Source organism: Neoarius graeffei, chromosome 20, assembly GCF_027579695.1.
Source record: "Neoarius graeffei isolate fNeoGra1 chromosome 20, fNeoGra1.pri, whole genome shotgun sequence".
NCBI lineage: Eukaryota > Metazoa > Chordata > Actinopteri > Siluriformes > Ariidae > Neoarius > Neoarius graeffei.
The window spans coordinates 63,731,067-63,747,877 of NC_083588.1; the positions used below are offsets into that span (position 1 = coordinate 63,731,067).

A 16,811-nucleotide genomic window follows, 5' to 3' on the forward strand; every position below is an offset into this window, starting at 1 on the left:
AGAAATACTTGCTAGCCTTACCGCCACATGTAACAGTTACAGATAGCGAGTACACACATAACACAGTAGCTACGCAACAATAAACAACTTACATTCAAGGACGCACGGAATGCTCACACGGCACAAATGATGGACGTTGGATCCTGACACGTCCGCGATAGAAAGATAGAAAGCAAGAAAGAAATGAAACAGAGAGAAAGAGAGAAACGGATCCAAATATTCACTGATGAGAAGCAGGTGTTGCATGGAGTCCCCGTCTGATGTGTGCTGTGTTTTCTTCTATGTTTGTGCGCATCTTATATAGTCCACGCAGCACAGTGTGATGGACAGTGGCGCCAGGGTGTCTGAAGTTGGCGTGTGATGGACAGTGGCGCCAGGGTGTCTGAAGTTGGCGTGTGATGGACAGTGGCGCCAGGGTGTCTGAAGTTGGCGTGTTGTAACATGCCCTGACAACTAACGAGTTGGGAGCCACTATGTCTGACAAGGGTGCCTGTTTACTACTTTTAAAGGTCAAAATAATTAAGACCTGGCACCGCAATTCTGAACAGTGGTGTAGTGGTTATCACTGTCGTCTCACAGCAAGAAGGTCCGGGTTCGAGCCCCGTGGCCGGCGAGGGCCTTTCTGTGCGGAGTTTGCATGTTCTCCCCGTGTCCGCGTGGGTTTCCTCCGGGTGCTCCGGTTTCCCCCACAGTCCAAAGACATGCAGGTTAGGTTAACTGGTGGCTCTAAATTGAGCGTAGGTGTGAATGTGAGTGTGAATGGTTGTCTGTGTCTATGTGTCAGCCCTGTGATGACCTGGCGACTTGTCCAGGGTGAACCCCGCCTTTCGCCCGTAGTCAGCTGGGATAGGCTCCAGCTCGCCTGCGACCCTGTAGAACAGGATAAAGCAGCTACAGATAATGAGATGAGAATGAATGCAAACTGGTAATGAATTCACAGGTATGCAGTTCAAGAAAAAGCCACTAGATGGCAATACCCCTTAGGTTAAGTTCATAAGAGCTTGAAATAATTTCTTTTTTCATCAATTCCTGAGCACTTTGGATTTTTTTCTCATCTTATGGTTTAATATATTTCTTTATGATCAGACTTGCAGGCTCCCACATTGACTCGGATCTCCCCAAACTCTGTGGTCTCACCTGGAGAAGTCCTTCAGTTCAGATGTACCACACCCAGCCCAATGCGCATCTCTGTAGACTTCAGTTTATATAAAACTGGGACATTAATAAAGAAGCAAACTGCAGAGTCCACAGCAACATTTAGACTGACTGTAGATGCCTCACATCAGGGTCAGTACACCTGTGACTACTCATACAGGGAAAGTAACTCCACATCATCCAGGAGCAGCTCCATTCCCATCACTGTGGGTAAGTTCAGAGAGGATATTACAACCCCGATTCCAAAAAAGTTGGGACAAAGTACAAATTGTAAATAAAAACGGAATGCAATAATTTACAAATCTCAAAAACTGATATTGTATTCACAATAGAACATAGACAACATATCAAATGTCGAAAGTGAGACATTTTGAAATTTCATGCCAAATATTGGCTCATTTGAAATTTCATGACAGCAACACATCTCAAAAAAGTTGGGACAGGGGCAATAAGAGGCTGGAAAAGTTAAAGGTCCAAAAAAGGAACAGCTGGAGGACCAAATTGCAACTCATTAGGTCAACTGGCAATTATTCCATTGTCATGCCTGTCCATTTGTGACTCCAGATTGGGTTCTGGTTCTGCCAGGTAGGCATGCCCTGTCAGTATTGGCATCACTTTGTATTCTGCACAAGCATGGTTTAATATATGAAAAAAGAAGGAATCCAAGGCACTCTTCGTATCCAACTGTATAAAAAGCCTTTATTTTACATGGCTATTTCATGCGGCACAGACAGCCTTCTTCAGGGCATGCTGCTCCAACAAACAATTTCCTCTTAAGAGGTAAACAAATTTTAAACACCTGAATGCAAACTGGGGCGGCATGGTGGTGTAGTGGTTATCACTGTCGTCTCAAAGCAAGAAGGTCCGGGTTCGAGCCCCGTGGCCGGCGAGGGCCTTTCTGTGCGGAGTTTGCATGTTCTCCCCGTGTCCGCGTGGGTTTCCTCCGGGTGCTCCGGTTTCCCCCACAGTCCAAAGACATGCAGGTTAGGTTAACTGGTGACTCTAAATTGAGCGTAGGTGTGAATGTGAGTGTGAATGGTTGTCTGTGTCTATGTGTCAGCCCTGTGATGACCTGGCGACTTGTCCAGGGTGAACCCCGCCTTTCGCCCGTAGTCAGCTGGGATAGGCTCCAGCTCGCCTGCGACCCTGTAGAACAGGATAAAGCGGCTACAGATAATGAGATGAGATGAGTACATATCACGATGACCACATTTCAGAGGGAACTAAATTTCACCGATTTTATGAAATCGAAAGGCTGTCTAGCTTTAAACCTTAGCGTTCTCGCACAATTTAGAGAATCAGAAAACTTGGAATGTAGGTCTACATGATGCAAAATAATAGAATTTGGGGACGATTCTAACCACTGAGACATGACTCATAAAATCAACAAAATAATAGGCAACAATGTCAGGATCATTAAGTAAAAGAACCAGCTAAATTCAGTTTTATCTTTCCTCAGCGTTTCATTACGGTTACTTGCATCTCGGGTAATATTTTTGTTGTTTTTTCTAAAGGTTGCATAAAACTTAAATGGGTCGGGGTGGGAAGAAAAAACAACTGAGGTCCTTCAACTAAAACCCTTCTCTTGCCTCCTTAATGCGCCAGGCCTGTTTTCTACTATAATGATTTGGCAGCAATTATTATCTCATCTCATTATCTCTAGCCGCTTTATCCTGTTCTACAGGGTCGCAGGCAAGCTGGAGCCTATCCCAGCTGACTACGGGCGAAAGGCGGGGTACACCCTGGACAAGTCGCCAGGTCATCACAGGGCTGACACATAGACACAGACAACCATTCACACTCACATTCACACCTACGCTCAATTTAGAGTCGCAATTATTATTTTTTTATTAATTAAAGAAAAACACCTCATACATTTCATCTATTTATAGTGGCATTTATTTAATGTTGTGAAATGTCTGTGAAATTAGCTTCTGTTATCATGCTATATGTTATAGTAGCTTTACACAGTGGTTCCATCACCATCGTGCAGTTTGTTTGGCACATTGCTAACGGTCCAGGTGTTGTTCACAACTATAGAAATGATCACATTAGAACAGACACATTACTATATTTTAGTCTTTTCCGATGAGCTGCTGTTTAATCCAATGGATGGTAGCAGATTGTTCAGATTAATGTCTGTTCATTTCATGAATGTAAATGCCTCATTGTGCATGTACCCTTTAGTCAAGGCAAAATGAACTGCCATTTTTCCATCAATCCTTTTGTGGCCTGAATTTACTGTATCAAGCTTAAATATTTTGTATTAACCACAATCATTTTAAGGGGAAAAAAGCATGCAAAATATAAAGTTTTGAATATAGTTTGGATTTTAAAAAAAAAATTGGTTATTTACAAGACTGGACAAATTCAATATTGTTCAGCATATAAGGATTGAAAACGGGGTATTTCAAAGTTTTCTCAACTGATTTTATTTCTAATATTATTTCTCTTTATTTGACGGCAATCTTTTTGAGGAAAAATGGGCAAAACTTCAATACTCTGATATTTGTTCATCTGAGATTCTGTGGTTCAGATATGAAATGGACTTTTCGGTGTCAAAACAAATTGAGAATTCTCAGAATTCAAAGTTCAAGCTTTTCTTCAGCCTCAAGTGTTTTTTTTTATATTATTTCTTTTTATGGCTCCTGAGTAAAATTGATAGAAAAAAGATCAGTCATTATTAGTGGCTGATAGTACATCATTAGTAAAACCTTCTACCTTTTTGTATAACAAATCAGGACATAATCCAATCAGGCTGGCGAATGGACCGAGTAACTGTTGTGGTCGAGTGGAGATCCAGAACGATAGGCGTTGGGGAACAGTGTGTGATGATGACTGGGACTTAAAGGATGCAGAGGTGGTGTGTAGACAGCTTGGATGTGGTAAAGCCATCAGCGCTCCTCATGGTGCACGCTTTGGTCAGGGGAGTGAACCGACCTGGCTGGATGATGTTCAGTGTACTGGAACTGAGAGCTACATAGATCGCTGCTCACACCGTGGATTTGGAAACGAAAACTGTGGACATGGGGAAGATGCTGGAGTCGTATGCTCAAGTAAGTTGTTACTGTTTTTGGAACCGTATCCTGTTTACAATGAACACAACTGCAAAATTATGAAATATATTTCTTTATGATCAGACTTGCAGGCTCCCACATTGACTCGGATCTCCCCAAACTCTGTGGTCTCACCTGGAGAAGTCCTTCAGTTCAGATGTACCACACCCAGCCCAACGTGCACCTCTGTAGACTTCAGTTTATATAAAAATGGGACATTAATAACGAACCAAACTGCAGAGTCCACAGCAACATTTTCGCTGACTGTAGATGCCTCACATCAGGGTCAGTACACCTGTGACTACTCATACAGGGAAAGTAACTCCATATCATCCAGGAGCAGCTCCATTCCCATCACTGTGGGTAAGTTCAGAGAGGATATTATACTGAATAGCATTAAGTCATTAATTATTTATTCATGCTGTTCAAATAATTGCCAGTGACTACTGTTACACCCACAAGGCTTGCTTGGTGAGACAACATGAACAGGAGACCATGCATAGACATCTTTCAAGAAACTAATTTTTTTTTTAGGAAATAAGAGTGCTCACAGGGCGGCACGGTGGTGTAGTGGTTAGCGCTGTCGCCTCACAGCAAGAAGGTCCTGGGTTCGAGCCCCAGGGCCGGCGAGGGCCTTTCTGTGTGGAGTTTGCATGTTTTCCCCGTGTCCGCGTGGGTTTCCTCCGGGTGCTCCGGTTTCCCCCACAGTCCAAAGACATGCAGGTTAGGTTAACTGGTGACCCTAAATTGAGCGTAGGTGTGAATGTGAGTGTGGATGGTTGTCTGTGTCTATGTGTCAGCCCTGTGATGACCTGGCGACTTGTCCAGGGTGTACCCCGCCTTTCACCCGTAGTCAGCTGGGATGGGCTCCAGCTTGCCTGCGACCCTGTAGAAGGATAAAGCGGCTAGAGATAATGAGATGAGATGAGAAGAGTGCTCACAGAGATGAAATAACATCAGGGTAAGTGGAAGGGTGAGAGAACAAAGAACAACTTACAGTGCAAGCTGGAAAAGAAAGAGAGAGAGAGAGAGAATACCATACATCAGCTAGGTAGCTCTTTTATGGCCCAAGCAGGCCAATCAGATAAACTACCTGTGCCTCCAGTACTAGTCAAACGTTTTGGCACCCCTACTCATTCATAGGTTTTTCTGTATTTTGTATTTTCTTCATTGTAGAACAAAACTGAAAACATCAAAACAATGAAATAACATCTGGAACATGGATGGAATTATGTGGTAAACAAAAAAAAGTGTTTGAAAATGTTTATTTTAGATTCTTCAGCGTATCCAGCATCTCTCATCTCATCTCATTATCTCTAGCCGCTTTATCCTTCTACAGGGTCGCAGGCAAGCTGGATCCTATCCCAGCTGACTACGGGCGAAAGGCGGGGTTCACCCTGGACAAGTCGCCAGGTCATCACAGGGCTGACACATAGACACAGACAACCATTCACACTCACATTCACACCTACGGTCAATTTAGAGTCACCAGTTAACCTAACCTGCATGTCTTTGGACTGTGGGGGAAACCGGAGCACCCGGAGGAAACCCACGCGGGCACAGGGAGAACATGCAAACTCCGCACAGAAAGGCCCTCGCCGGGCACGGGGCTCAAACCCGGACCTTCCTGCTGTGAGGTGACAGTGCTAACCACTACACCACCGTGCCGCCCCGTATCCAGCATTTACCTTGATAATGCTTTGCACATTATTGGCATTCTCTTAACCAGCTTCATGAGGGAGTCACCTGGAATGCATTTCAGTTAACAGGTGTGTCTCGTCAACGGGTAATTCGTAGACAAGTTTCTTGCCTTCTTAATGCATTTAAGATCAAACAGTAAATCATAGATAAATAACCCTATAACACAACTGTAGTAATCCATATTATGTCACGAACCGCTCAGCAAAGTAAAGGGAAATGACATCCATCATTACTTTAAGACATGACGTGACTTTAAATTAATAAAAATAAAGAAAAAGCATTGAATTAGAAGGTGTGTCCAAACTTTTGACTGGTACTGACTGTATTGCTCATCAGCTACCTGGCCAGCTAGCTGACATTGATTTGTATGGGTTACTGCCATCTTTAGATTAGCTATTTTAATAATATTGAATAATATTGGCTGGTATTGAGTGGTATATCAGATATATTCCATTCAGCTAGCATGATATTGAACAAGTCAAAGACGAGTAGCTGAATGGAATATATCTCATAGACCTAGAAAAAAGCTATTATTATTATTATTATTATTATAATACATTCACACTCTCTTCATATCAGCATTCTCGAAGGCTAACGCTAGCTGACCCGCGACTTGGTCCTGTTAGTGTGGCAGTCCAGTTACCTTCCAGCCAGTGTAGTGTAGGCCAAAGCTAGCACAGTCAAGCTGATTATTATTATTATTATTATTATTATTATTATTATTATTTTCCCTGTGTAATTTATTTAATTACTTTTAAAATCAACATTGACAGCTACACACAACAGAGTGACCTGGCAACCAAAATTCTCTCAAAATCTTTCCTTTTTAACAAAGCAAACCTGGCGGCCATGTTTGTTTACAAATTGTCACTGCCACTCGCTAATGCAGAAGTTGTACGTCTCCGATGTGTGACGTCGTGTTGTCTTGACAACGTGCAGTAATGTAAGAATATTGCACGCTCATTCGCCATTGGGTAGAGTGGAGTAATACATGGAGGATAAGCGATATGCTAACAATATTGCATGCTATCAATAAATCCACTAGAAGGGAACAGAATACATGTTTTATTCCATGGACAAAGTGCCCTGTGCTTATATTAATAATATAGTTTATTTAGAGATTTTTTGCTTGTGGTTTTTGGCAGAGATGTGGATGATGACTGTGACTCAGTTGACAATTCCCTGTTGAACCTAAAGAGCCTTCCATATGCAGCCACTACAGCTTCCTTGTCCTCCAGCAGTCATGGGATTATTCTGTCTGTGGCTTCTGCTTTAGTATCATAGCTTCCTGTCTTGCCTTATCTAAGTCATCCAAGCACTTTCCTTTTACTCTGGCTTTATTCCATTGTCATCCCTGTCCATTTGTGACTCCAGATCGGGTTCTGGTTCTGCCAGGTAGGCATGCCCTATCAGTATTGGCATCACTTTGTATTCTGCACAAGCATGGTTTAATATATGAAAAAAGAAGGAATCCAAGGCACTCTTCGTATCCAACTGTATAAAAAGCCTTTATTTTACATGGCTATTTCATCCAGAAAATATGAGCTGAGCAGCAATCCACGCGTAGCGGCACAGACAGCCTTCTTCAGGGCATGCTGCTCCAACAAACAATTTCCTCTTAAGAGGTAAACTAATTTTAAATACCTGAATGCAAACTGGGGCGGCACGGTGGTGTAGTGGTAATCACTGTCGTCTCACAGCAAGAAGGTCCGGGTTCGAGCCCCGTGGCCGGCGAGGGCCTTTCTGTGTGGAGTTTGCATGTTCTCCCCGTGTCCGCGTGGGTTTCCTCCGGGTGCTCCGGTTTCCCCCACAGTCCAAAGACATGCAGGTTAGGTTAACTGGTGACTCTAAATTGAGCGTAGGTGTGAATGTGAGTGTGAATGGTTGTCTGTGTCTATGTGTCAGCCCTGTGATGACCTGGCGACTTGTCCAGGGTGTACCCCGCCTTTCGCCCGTAGTCAGCTGGGATAGGCTCCAGCTCGCCTGCGACCCTGTAGAACAGGATAAAGCGGCTAGAGATAATGAGATGAGAATGAATGCAAACTGGTAATGAATTCACAGGTATGCAGTTCAAGAAAAAGCCACTAGATGGCAATACCCCTTAGGTTAAGTTCGTAAGAGCTTGAAATAATTTCTTTTTTCATCAATTCCTGAGCACTTTGGATTTTTTTCTCATCTTATGGTTTAATATATTTCTTTATGATCAGACTTGCAGGCTCCCACATTGACTCGGATCTCCCCAAACTCTGTGGTCTCACCTGGAGAAGTCCTTCAGTTCAGATGTACCACACCCAGCCCAATGCGCATCTCTGTAGACTTCAGTTTATATAAAACCGGGACATTAATAAAGAACCAAACTGCAGAGTCCACAGCAACATTTAGACTGACTGTAGATGCCTCACATCAGGGTCAGTACACCTGTGACTACTCATACAGGGAAAGTAACTCCATATCATCCAGGAGCAGCTCCATTCCCATCACTGTGGGTAAGTTCAGAGAGGATATTACAACCCCAATTCCAAAAAAGTTGGGACAAAGTACAAATTGTAAATAAAAACGGAATGCAATAATTTACAAATCTCAAAAACTGATATTGTATTCACAATAGAACATAGACAACATATCAAATGTCGAAAGTGAGACATTTTGAAATTTCATGCCAAATATTGGCTCATTTGAAATTTCATGACAGCAACACATCTCAAAAAAGTTGGGACAGGGGCAATAAGAGGCTGGAAAAGTTAAAGGTACAAAAAAGGAACAGCTGGAGGACCAAATTGCAACTCATTAGGTCAATTGGCAATTATTCCATTGTCATCCCTGTCCATTTGTGACTCCAGATTGGGTTCTGGTTCTGCCAGGTAGGCATGCCCTGTCTGTATTGGCATCACTTTGTATTCTGCACAAGCATGGTTTAATATATGAAAAAAGAAGGAATCCAAGGCACTCTTCGTATCCAACTGTTTAAAAAGCCTTTATTTTACATGGCTATTTCATCCAGAAAACATGAGCTGAGCAGCAATCCACGCGTAGCGGCACAGACAGCCTTCTTCAGGGCATGCTGCTCCAAGAAACAATTTCCTCTTAAGAGGTAAACTAATTTTAAATACCTGAATGCAAACTGGGGCGGCATGGTGGTGTAGTGGTTATCACTGTCGTCTCACAGCAAGAAGGTCCGGGTTCGAGCCCCGTGGCGGACGAGGCCCTTTCTGTGCGGAGTTTGCATGTTCTCCCCGTGTCCGCGTGGGTTTCCTCCGGGTGCTCCGGTTTCCCCCACAGTCCAAAGACATGCAGGTTAGGTTAACTGGTGGCTCTAAATTGACCGTAGTTGTGAATGTGAGTGTGAATGGTTGTCTGTGTCTATGTGTCAGCCCTGTGATGACCTGGCGACTTGTCCAGGGTGTACCCCGCCTTTCGCCCGTAGTCAGCTGGGATAGGCTCCAGCTCGCCTGCGACCCTGTAGAACAGGATAAAGCGGCTAGAGATAATGAGATGAGAATGAATGCAAACTGGTAATGAATTCACAGGTATGCAGTTCAAGAAAAAGCCACTAGATGGCAATACCCCTTAGGTTAAGTTCATAAGAGCTTGAAATAATTTCTTTTTTCATCAATTCCTGAGCACTTTGGATTTTTTTCTCATCTTATGGTTTAATATATTTCTTTATGATCAGACTTGCAGGCTCCCACATTGACTCGGATCTCCCCAAACTCTGTGGTCTCACCTGGAGAAGTCCTTCAGTTCAGATGTACCACACCCAGCCCAATGCGCATCTCTGTAGACTTCAGTTTATATAAAACCGGGACATTAATAAAGAACCAAACTGCAGAGTCCACAGCAACATTTAGACTGACTGTAGATGCCTCACATCAGGGTCAGTACACCTGTGACTACTCATACAGGGAAAGTAACTCCACATCATCCAGGAGCAGCTCCATTCCCATCACTGTGGGTAAGTTCAGAGAGGATATTACAACCCCGATTCCAAAAAAGTTGGGACAAAGTACAAATTGTAAATAAAAACGGAATGCAATAATTTACAAATCTCAAAAACTGATATTGTATTCACAATAGAACATAGACAACATATCAGATGTCGACAGTGAGACATTTTGAAATTTCATGCCAAATATTGGCTCATTTGAAATTTCATGACAGCAACACATCTCAAAAAAGTTGGGACAGGGGCAATAAGAGGCTGGAAAAGTTAAAGGTACAAAAAAGGAACAGCTGGAGGACCAAATTGCAACTCATTAGGTCAATTGGGAATTATTCCATTGTCATCCCTGTCCATTTGTGACTTCACATTGGGTTCTGGTTCTGCCAGGTAGGCATGCCCTGTCTGTATTGGCATCACTTTGTATTCTGCACAAGCATGGTTTAATATATGAAAAAAGAAGGAATCCAAGGCACTCTTCGTATCCAACTGTATAAAAAGCCTTTATTTTACATGGCTATTTCATCCAGAAAACATGAGCTGAGCAGCAATCCACGCGTAGCGGCACAGACAGCCTTCTTCAGGGCATGCTGCTCCAACAAACAATTTCCTCTTAAGAGGTAAACTAATTTTAAATACCTGAATGCAAACTAGGGCGACATGGTGGTGTAGTGGTTATCACTGTCGTCTCACAGCAAGAAGGTCCGGGTTCGAGCCCCGTGGCGGACGAGGCCCTTTCTGTGCGGAGTTTGCATGTTCTCCCCGTGTCCGCGTGGGTTTCCTCCGGGTGCTCCGGTTTCCCCCACAGTCCAAAGACATGCAGGTTAGGTTAACTGGTGACTCTAAATTGAGCGTAGGTGTGAATGTGAGTGTGAATGGTTGTCTGTGTCTATGTGTCAGCCCTGTGATGACCTGGCGACTTGTCCAGGGTGTACCCCGCCTTTCGCCCGTAGTCAGCTGGGATAGGCTCCAGCTCGCCTGCGACCCTGTAGAACAGGATAAAGCGGCTACAGATAATGAGATGAGATGAGATGAGATGAGAACATATCACGATGACCACGTTTCAGAGGGAACTAAATTTCACCGATTTTATGAAATCGAAAGGCTGTCTAGCTTTAAACCTTAGCGTTCTCGCACAATTTAGAGAATCAGAAAACTTGGAATGTAGGTCTACATGATGCAAAATAATAGAATTTGGGGACGATTCTAACCACTGAGACATGACTCATAAAATCAACAAAATAATAGGCAACAATGTCAGGATCATTAAGTAAAAGAACCAGCTAAATTCAGTTTTATCTTTCCTCAGCGTTTCATTACGGTTACTTGCACCTCGGGTAATATTTTTGTTGTTTTTTCTAAAGGTTGCATAAAACTTAAATGGGTCGGGGTGGGAAGAAAAAACAACTGAGGTCCTTCAACTAAAACCCTTCTCTTGCCTCCTTAATGCGCCAGGCCTGTTTTCTACTATAATGATTTGGCAGCAATTATTATCTCATCTCATTATCTCTAGCCGCTTTATCCTGTTCTACAGGGTCGCAGGCGAGCTGGAGCCTATCCCAGCTGACTACGGGCGAAAGGCGGGGTTCACCCTGGACAAGTCGCCAGGTCATCACAGGGCTGACACATAGACACAGACAACCATTCACACTCACATTCACACCTACGCTCAATTTAGAGTCGCAATTATTATTTTTTGATTAATTAAAGAAAAACACCTCATACATTTCATCTATTTATAGTGGCATTTATTTAATGTTGTGAAATGTCTGTGAAATTAGCTTCTGTTATCATGCTATATGTTATAGTAGCTTTACACAGTGGTTCCATCACCATCGTGCAGTTTGTTTGGCACATTGCTAACGGTCCAGGTGTTGTTCACAACTATAGAAATGATCACATTAGAACAGACACATTACTATATTTTAGTCTTTTCCGATGAGCTGCTGTTTAATCCAATGGATGGTAGCAGATTGTTCAGATTAATGTCTGTTCATTTCATGAATGTAAATGCCTCATTGTGCATGTACCCTTTAGTCAAGGCAAAATGAACTGCCATTTTTCCATCAATCCTTTTGTGGCCTGCATTTACTGTATCAAGCTTAAATATTTTGTATTAACCACAATCATTTTAAGGGGAAAAAAGCATGCAAAATATAAAGTTTTGAATATAGTTTGGATTTAAAAAAAAAAATTGGTTATTTACAAGACTGGACAAATTCAATATTGTTCAGCATATAAGGATTGAAAACAGGGTATTTCAAAGTTTTCTCAACTGATTTTATTTCTAATATTATTTCTCTTTATTTGACGGCAATCTTTTTGAAGAAAAATGGGCAAAACTTCAATACTCTGATATTTGTTCATCTGAGATTCTGTGGTTCAGATATGAAATGGACTTTTCGGTGTCAAAACAAATTGAGAATTCTCAGAATTCAAAGTTCAAGCTTTTCTTCAGCCTCAAGTGTTTTTTTTATATTATTTCTTTTTATGGCTCCTGAGTAAAATTGATAGAAAAAAGATCAGTCATTATTAGTGGCTGATAGTACATCATTAGTAAAACCTTCTACCTTTTTGTATAACAAATCAGGAGGTAATCCAATCAGGCTGGCGAATGGACCGAGTAACTGTTGTGGTCGAGTGGAGATCCAGCACAGTAGGCTTTGGGGAACAGTGTGTGATGATTACTGGGACTTAAAGGATGCAGAGGTGGTGTGTAGACAGCTTGGATGTGGTAAAGCCATCAGCGCTCCTCATGGTGCACGCTTTGGTCAGGGAAGTGAACCGACCTGGCTGGATGATGTTCAGTGTACTGGAACTGAGAGCTACATAGATCGCTGCTCACACAGTGGATTTGGAAAGGAGAACTGTGGACATGGGGAAGATGCTGGAGTCGTATGCTCAAGTAAGTTGTTATTGTTTTTGGAACCGTATCCTGTTTACAATGAACACAACTGCAAAATTATGAAATATATTTCTTTATGATCAGACTTGCAGGCTCCCACATTGACTCGGATCTCCCCAAACTCTGTGGTCTCACCTGGAGAAGTCCTTCAGTTCAGATGTACCACACCCAGCCCAACGTGCACCTCTGTAGACTTCAGTTTATATAAAAATGGGACATTAATAAAGAAGCAAACTGCAGAGTCCACAGCAACATTTTCGCTGACTGTAGATGCCTCACATCAGGGTCAGTACACCTGTGACTACTCATACAGGGAAAGTAACTCCATATCATCCAGGAGCAGCTCCATTCCCATCACTGTGGGTAAGTTCAGAGAGGATATTATACTGAACAGCATTAAGTCATTAATTATTTATTCATGCTGTTCAAATAATTGCCATTGACTACTGTTACACCCACAAGGCTTGCTTGGTGAGACAACATGAACAGGAGACCATGCATAGACATCTTTCAAGAAACTAATTTTTTTTTTAGGAAATAAGAGTGCTCACAGGGCGGCACGGTGGTGTAGTGGTTAGCGCTGTCGCCTCACAGCAAGAAGATCCTGGGTTCGAGCCCCGGGGCCGGCGAGGGCCTTTCTGTGTGGAGTTTGCATGTTCTCCCCGTGTCCGCGTGGGTTTCCTCCGGGTGCTCCGGTTTCCCCCACAGTCCAAAGACATGCAGGTTAGGTTAACTGGTGACTCTAAATTGAGCGTAGGTGTGAATGTGAGTGTGAATGGTTGTCTATGTGTCAGCCCTGTGATGACCTGGCGACTGGTCCAGGGTGTACCCCGCCTTTCACCCGTAGTCAGCTGGGATAGGCTCCAGCTTGCCTGCGACCCTGTAGAAGGATAAAGCGGCTAGAGATAATGAGATGAGATGAGAAGAGTGCTCACAGAGATGAAATAACATCAGGGTAAGTGGAAGGGTGAGAGAACAAAGAACAACGTACAGTGCAAGCTGGAAAAGAAAGAGAGAGAGAGAGAGAATACCATACATCAGCTAGGTAGCTCTTTTATGGCCCAAGCAGGCCAATCAGATAAACTACCTGTGCCTCCAGTACTAGTCAAACGTTTTGGCACCCCTACTCATTCATAGGTTTTTCTGTATTTTGTATTTTCTTCATTGTAGAACAAAACTGAAAACATCAAAACAATGAAATAACATCTGGAACATGGATGGAATTATGTGGTAAACAAAAAAAAGTGTTTGAAAATGTTTATTTTAGATTCTTCAGCGTATCCAGCATCTCTCATCTCATCTCATTATCTCTAGCCGCTTTATCCTTCTACAGGGTCGCAGGCGAGCTGGAGCCTATCCCAGCTGACTACGGGCGAAAGGCGGGGTTCACCCTGGACAAGTCGCCAGGTCATCACAGGGCTGACACATAGACACAGACAACCATTCACACTCACATTCACACCTACGCTCAATTTAGAGTCACCAGTTAACCTAACCTGCATGTCTTTGGACTGTGGGGGAAACCGGAGCACCCGGAGGAAACCCACGCGGGCACAGGGAGAACATGCAAACTCCACACAGAAAGGCCCTCGCCGGGCACGGGGCTCAAACCCGGACCTTCTTGCTGTGAGGTGACAGTGCTAACCACTACACCACCGTGCCGCCCCGTATCCAGCATTTACCTTGATAATGCTTTGCACATTATTGGCATTCTCTTAACCAGCTTCATGAGGGAGTCACCTGGAATGCATTTCAGTTAACAGGTGTGTCTCGTCAACGGGTAATTCGTAGACGAGTTTCTTGCCTTCTTAATGCATTTAAGATCAAACAGTAAATCATAGATAAATAACCCTATAACACAACTGTAGTAATCCATATTATGTCACGAACCGCTCAGCTAAGTAAAGAGAAATGACATCCATCATTACTTTAAGACATGAAGTGACTTTAAATTAATAAAAATAAAGAAAAAGCATTGAATTAGAAGGTGTGTCCAAACTTTTGACTGGTACTGACTGTATTGCTCATCAGCTACCTGACCAGCTAGCTGACATTGATTTGTATGGGTTACTGCCATCTTTAGATTAGCTATTTTAATAATATTGAATAATATTGGCTGGTATTGAGTGGTATATCAGATATATTCCATTCAGCTAGCATGATATTGAACAAGTCAAAGATGAGTAGCTGAATGGAATATATCTCATAGACCTAGAAAAAAGCCATTATTATTATTATTATTATTATTATTATTATTATTATTATTATAATACATTCACACTCTCTTCATATCAGCATTCTCGAAGGCTAACGCTAGCTGACCTGCGACTTGGTGCTGTTAGTGTGGCAGTCCAGTTACCTTCCAGCCAGTGTAGTGTAGGCCAAAGCTAGCACAGTCAAGCTGATTATTATTATTATTATTATTATTTTCCCTGTGTAATTTATTTAATTACTTTTAAAATCAACATTGACAGCTACACACAACAGAGTGACCTGGCAACCAAAATTCTCTCAAAATCTTTTCTTTTTAATAAAGCAAACCTGGCGGCCATGTTTGTTTACAAATCGTCACTGCCACTCGCTAATGCAGAAGTTGTACGTCTCCGATGTGTGACGTCGTGTTGTCTTGACAACGTGCAATAATGTAAGAATATTGCACGCTCATTCGCCATTGGGTAGAGTGGAGTAATACATGGAGGATAAGCGATATGCTAACAATATTGCATGCTATCAATAAATCCACTAGAAGGGAACAGAATACATGTTTTATTCCATGGACAAAGTGCCCTGTGCTTATATTAATAATATAGTTTATTTAGAGATTTTTTGCTTGTGGTTTTTGGCAGAGATGTGGATGATGACTGTGACTCAGTTGACAATTCCCTGTTGAACCTAAAGAGCCTTCCATATGCAGCCACTACAGCTTCCTTGTCCTCCAGCAGTCATGGGATTATTCTGTCTGTGGCTTCTGCTTTAGTATCATAGCTTCCTGTTTTGCCATATCTAAGTCATCCAAGCACTTTCCTTTTACTCTGGCTTTATTCCATTGTCATCCCTGTCCATTTGTGACTCCAGATCGGGTTCTGGTTCTTCCAGGTAGGCATGCCCTGTCAGTATTGGCATCACTTTATATTCTGCACAAGCATGGTTTAATATATGAAAAAAGAAGGAATCCAAGGCACTCTTCATGTCCAACTGTATAAAAAGCCTTTATTTTACATGGCTATTTCATCCAGAAAATATGAGCTGAGCAGCAATCCACGCGTAGCGGCACAGACAGCCTTCTTCAGGGCATGCTGCTCCAACAAACAATTTCCTCTTAAGAGGTAAACTAATTTTAAATACCTGAATGCAAACTGGGGCGGCATGGTGGTGTAGTGGTTATCACTGTCGTCTCACAGCAAGAAGGTCCGGGTTCGAGCCCCGTGGCCGGCGAGGGCCTTTCTGTGCGGAGTTTGCATGTTCTCCCCGTGTCCGCGTGGGTTTCCTCCGGGTGCTCCGGTTTCCCCCACAGTCCAAAGACATGCAGGTTAGGTTAACTGGTGACTCTAAATTGAGCGTAGGTGTGAATGTGAGTGTTAATGGTTGTCTGTGTCTATGTGTCAGCCCTGTGATGACCTGGCGACTTGTCCAGGGTGAACCCCGCCTTTCGCCCGTAGTCAGCTGGGATAGGCTCCAGCTCGCCTGCGACCCTGTAGAACAGGATAAAGCGGCTACAGATAATGAGATGAGAATGAATGCAAACTGGTAATGAATTCACAGGTATGCAGTTCAAGAAAAAGCCACTAGATGGACCAAACTCTGTGGTCTCGCCTGGAGAAGTCCTTCAGTTCAGATGTACCACACCCAGCCCAACGCGCATCTCTGTAGACTTCAGTTTATATAAAACCGGGACATTAATAAAAAAACAAACTGCAGAGTCCACAGCAACATTTAGACTGACTGTAGATGCCTCACATCAGGGTCAGTACACCTGTGACTACTCATACAGGGAAAGTAACTCCATATCATCCAGGAGCAGCTCCATTCCCATCACTGTGGGTAAGTTCAGAGAGGA

The 16,811-nt window shown here is 42.9% G+C and overlaps 1 protein-coding gene across 1 annotated transcript; it reads left to right on the forward strand.

The window, feature by feature from the left end:
* The first annotated feature begins 1,091 nt into the window (after positions 1-1,091).
* LOC132869093 (deleted in malignant brain tumors 1 protein-like) lies at positions 1,092-15,644 on the forward strand. Its single transcript, XM_060902445.1, has 7 exons — positions 1,092-1,365; positions 3,897-4,211; positions 4,296-4,574; positions 9,586-9,864; positions 12,440-12,754; positions 12,839-13,117; positions 15,601-15,644. The coding sequence occupies exons 1-7, from the start codon at positions 1,179-1,181 to the stop codon at positions 15,642-15,644; spliced, it is 1,698 nt and encodes a 565-aa protein (XP_060758428.1). The 5' UTR covers positions 1,092-1,178.
* The last annotated feature ends 1,167 nt before the right edge of the window (positions 15,645-16,811 follow it).

Coding starts and splice junctions, on each gene's coding strand:
- LOC132869093 (XM_060902445.1), top strand. CDS start 1,179: ATGCGCATCTCTGTAGACTTCAGTTTATATAAAACTGGGACATTAATA. Junction 1,366..3,896: donor CTCCATTCCCATCACTGTGG/GTAAGTTCAGAG, acceptor ATAACAAATCAG/GACATAATCCAATCAGGCTG. Junction 12,755..12,838: donor TGCTGGAGTCGTATGCTCAA/GTAAGTTGTTAT, acceptor CTTTATGATCAG/ACTTGCAGGCTCCCACATTG.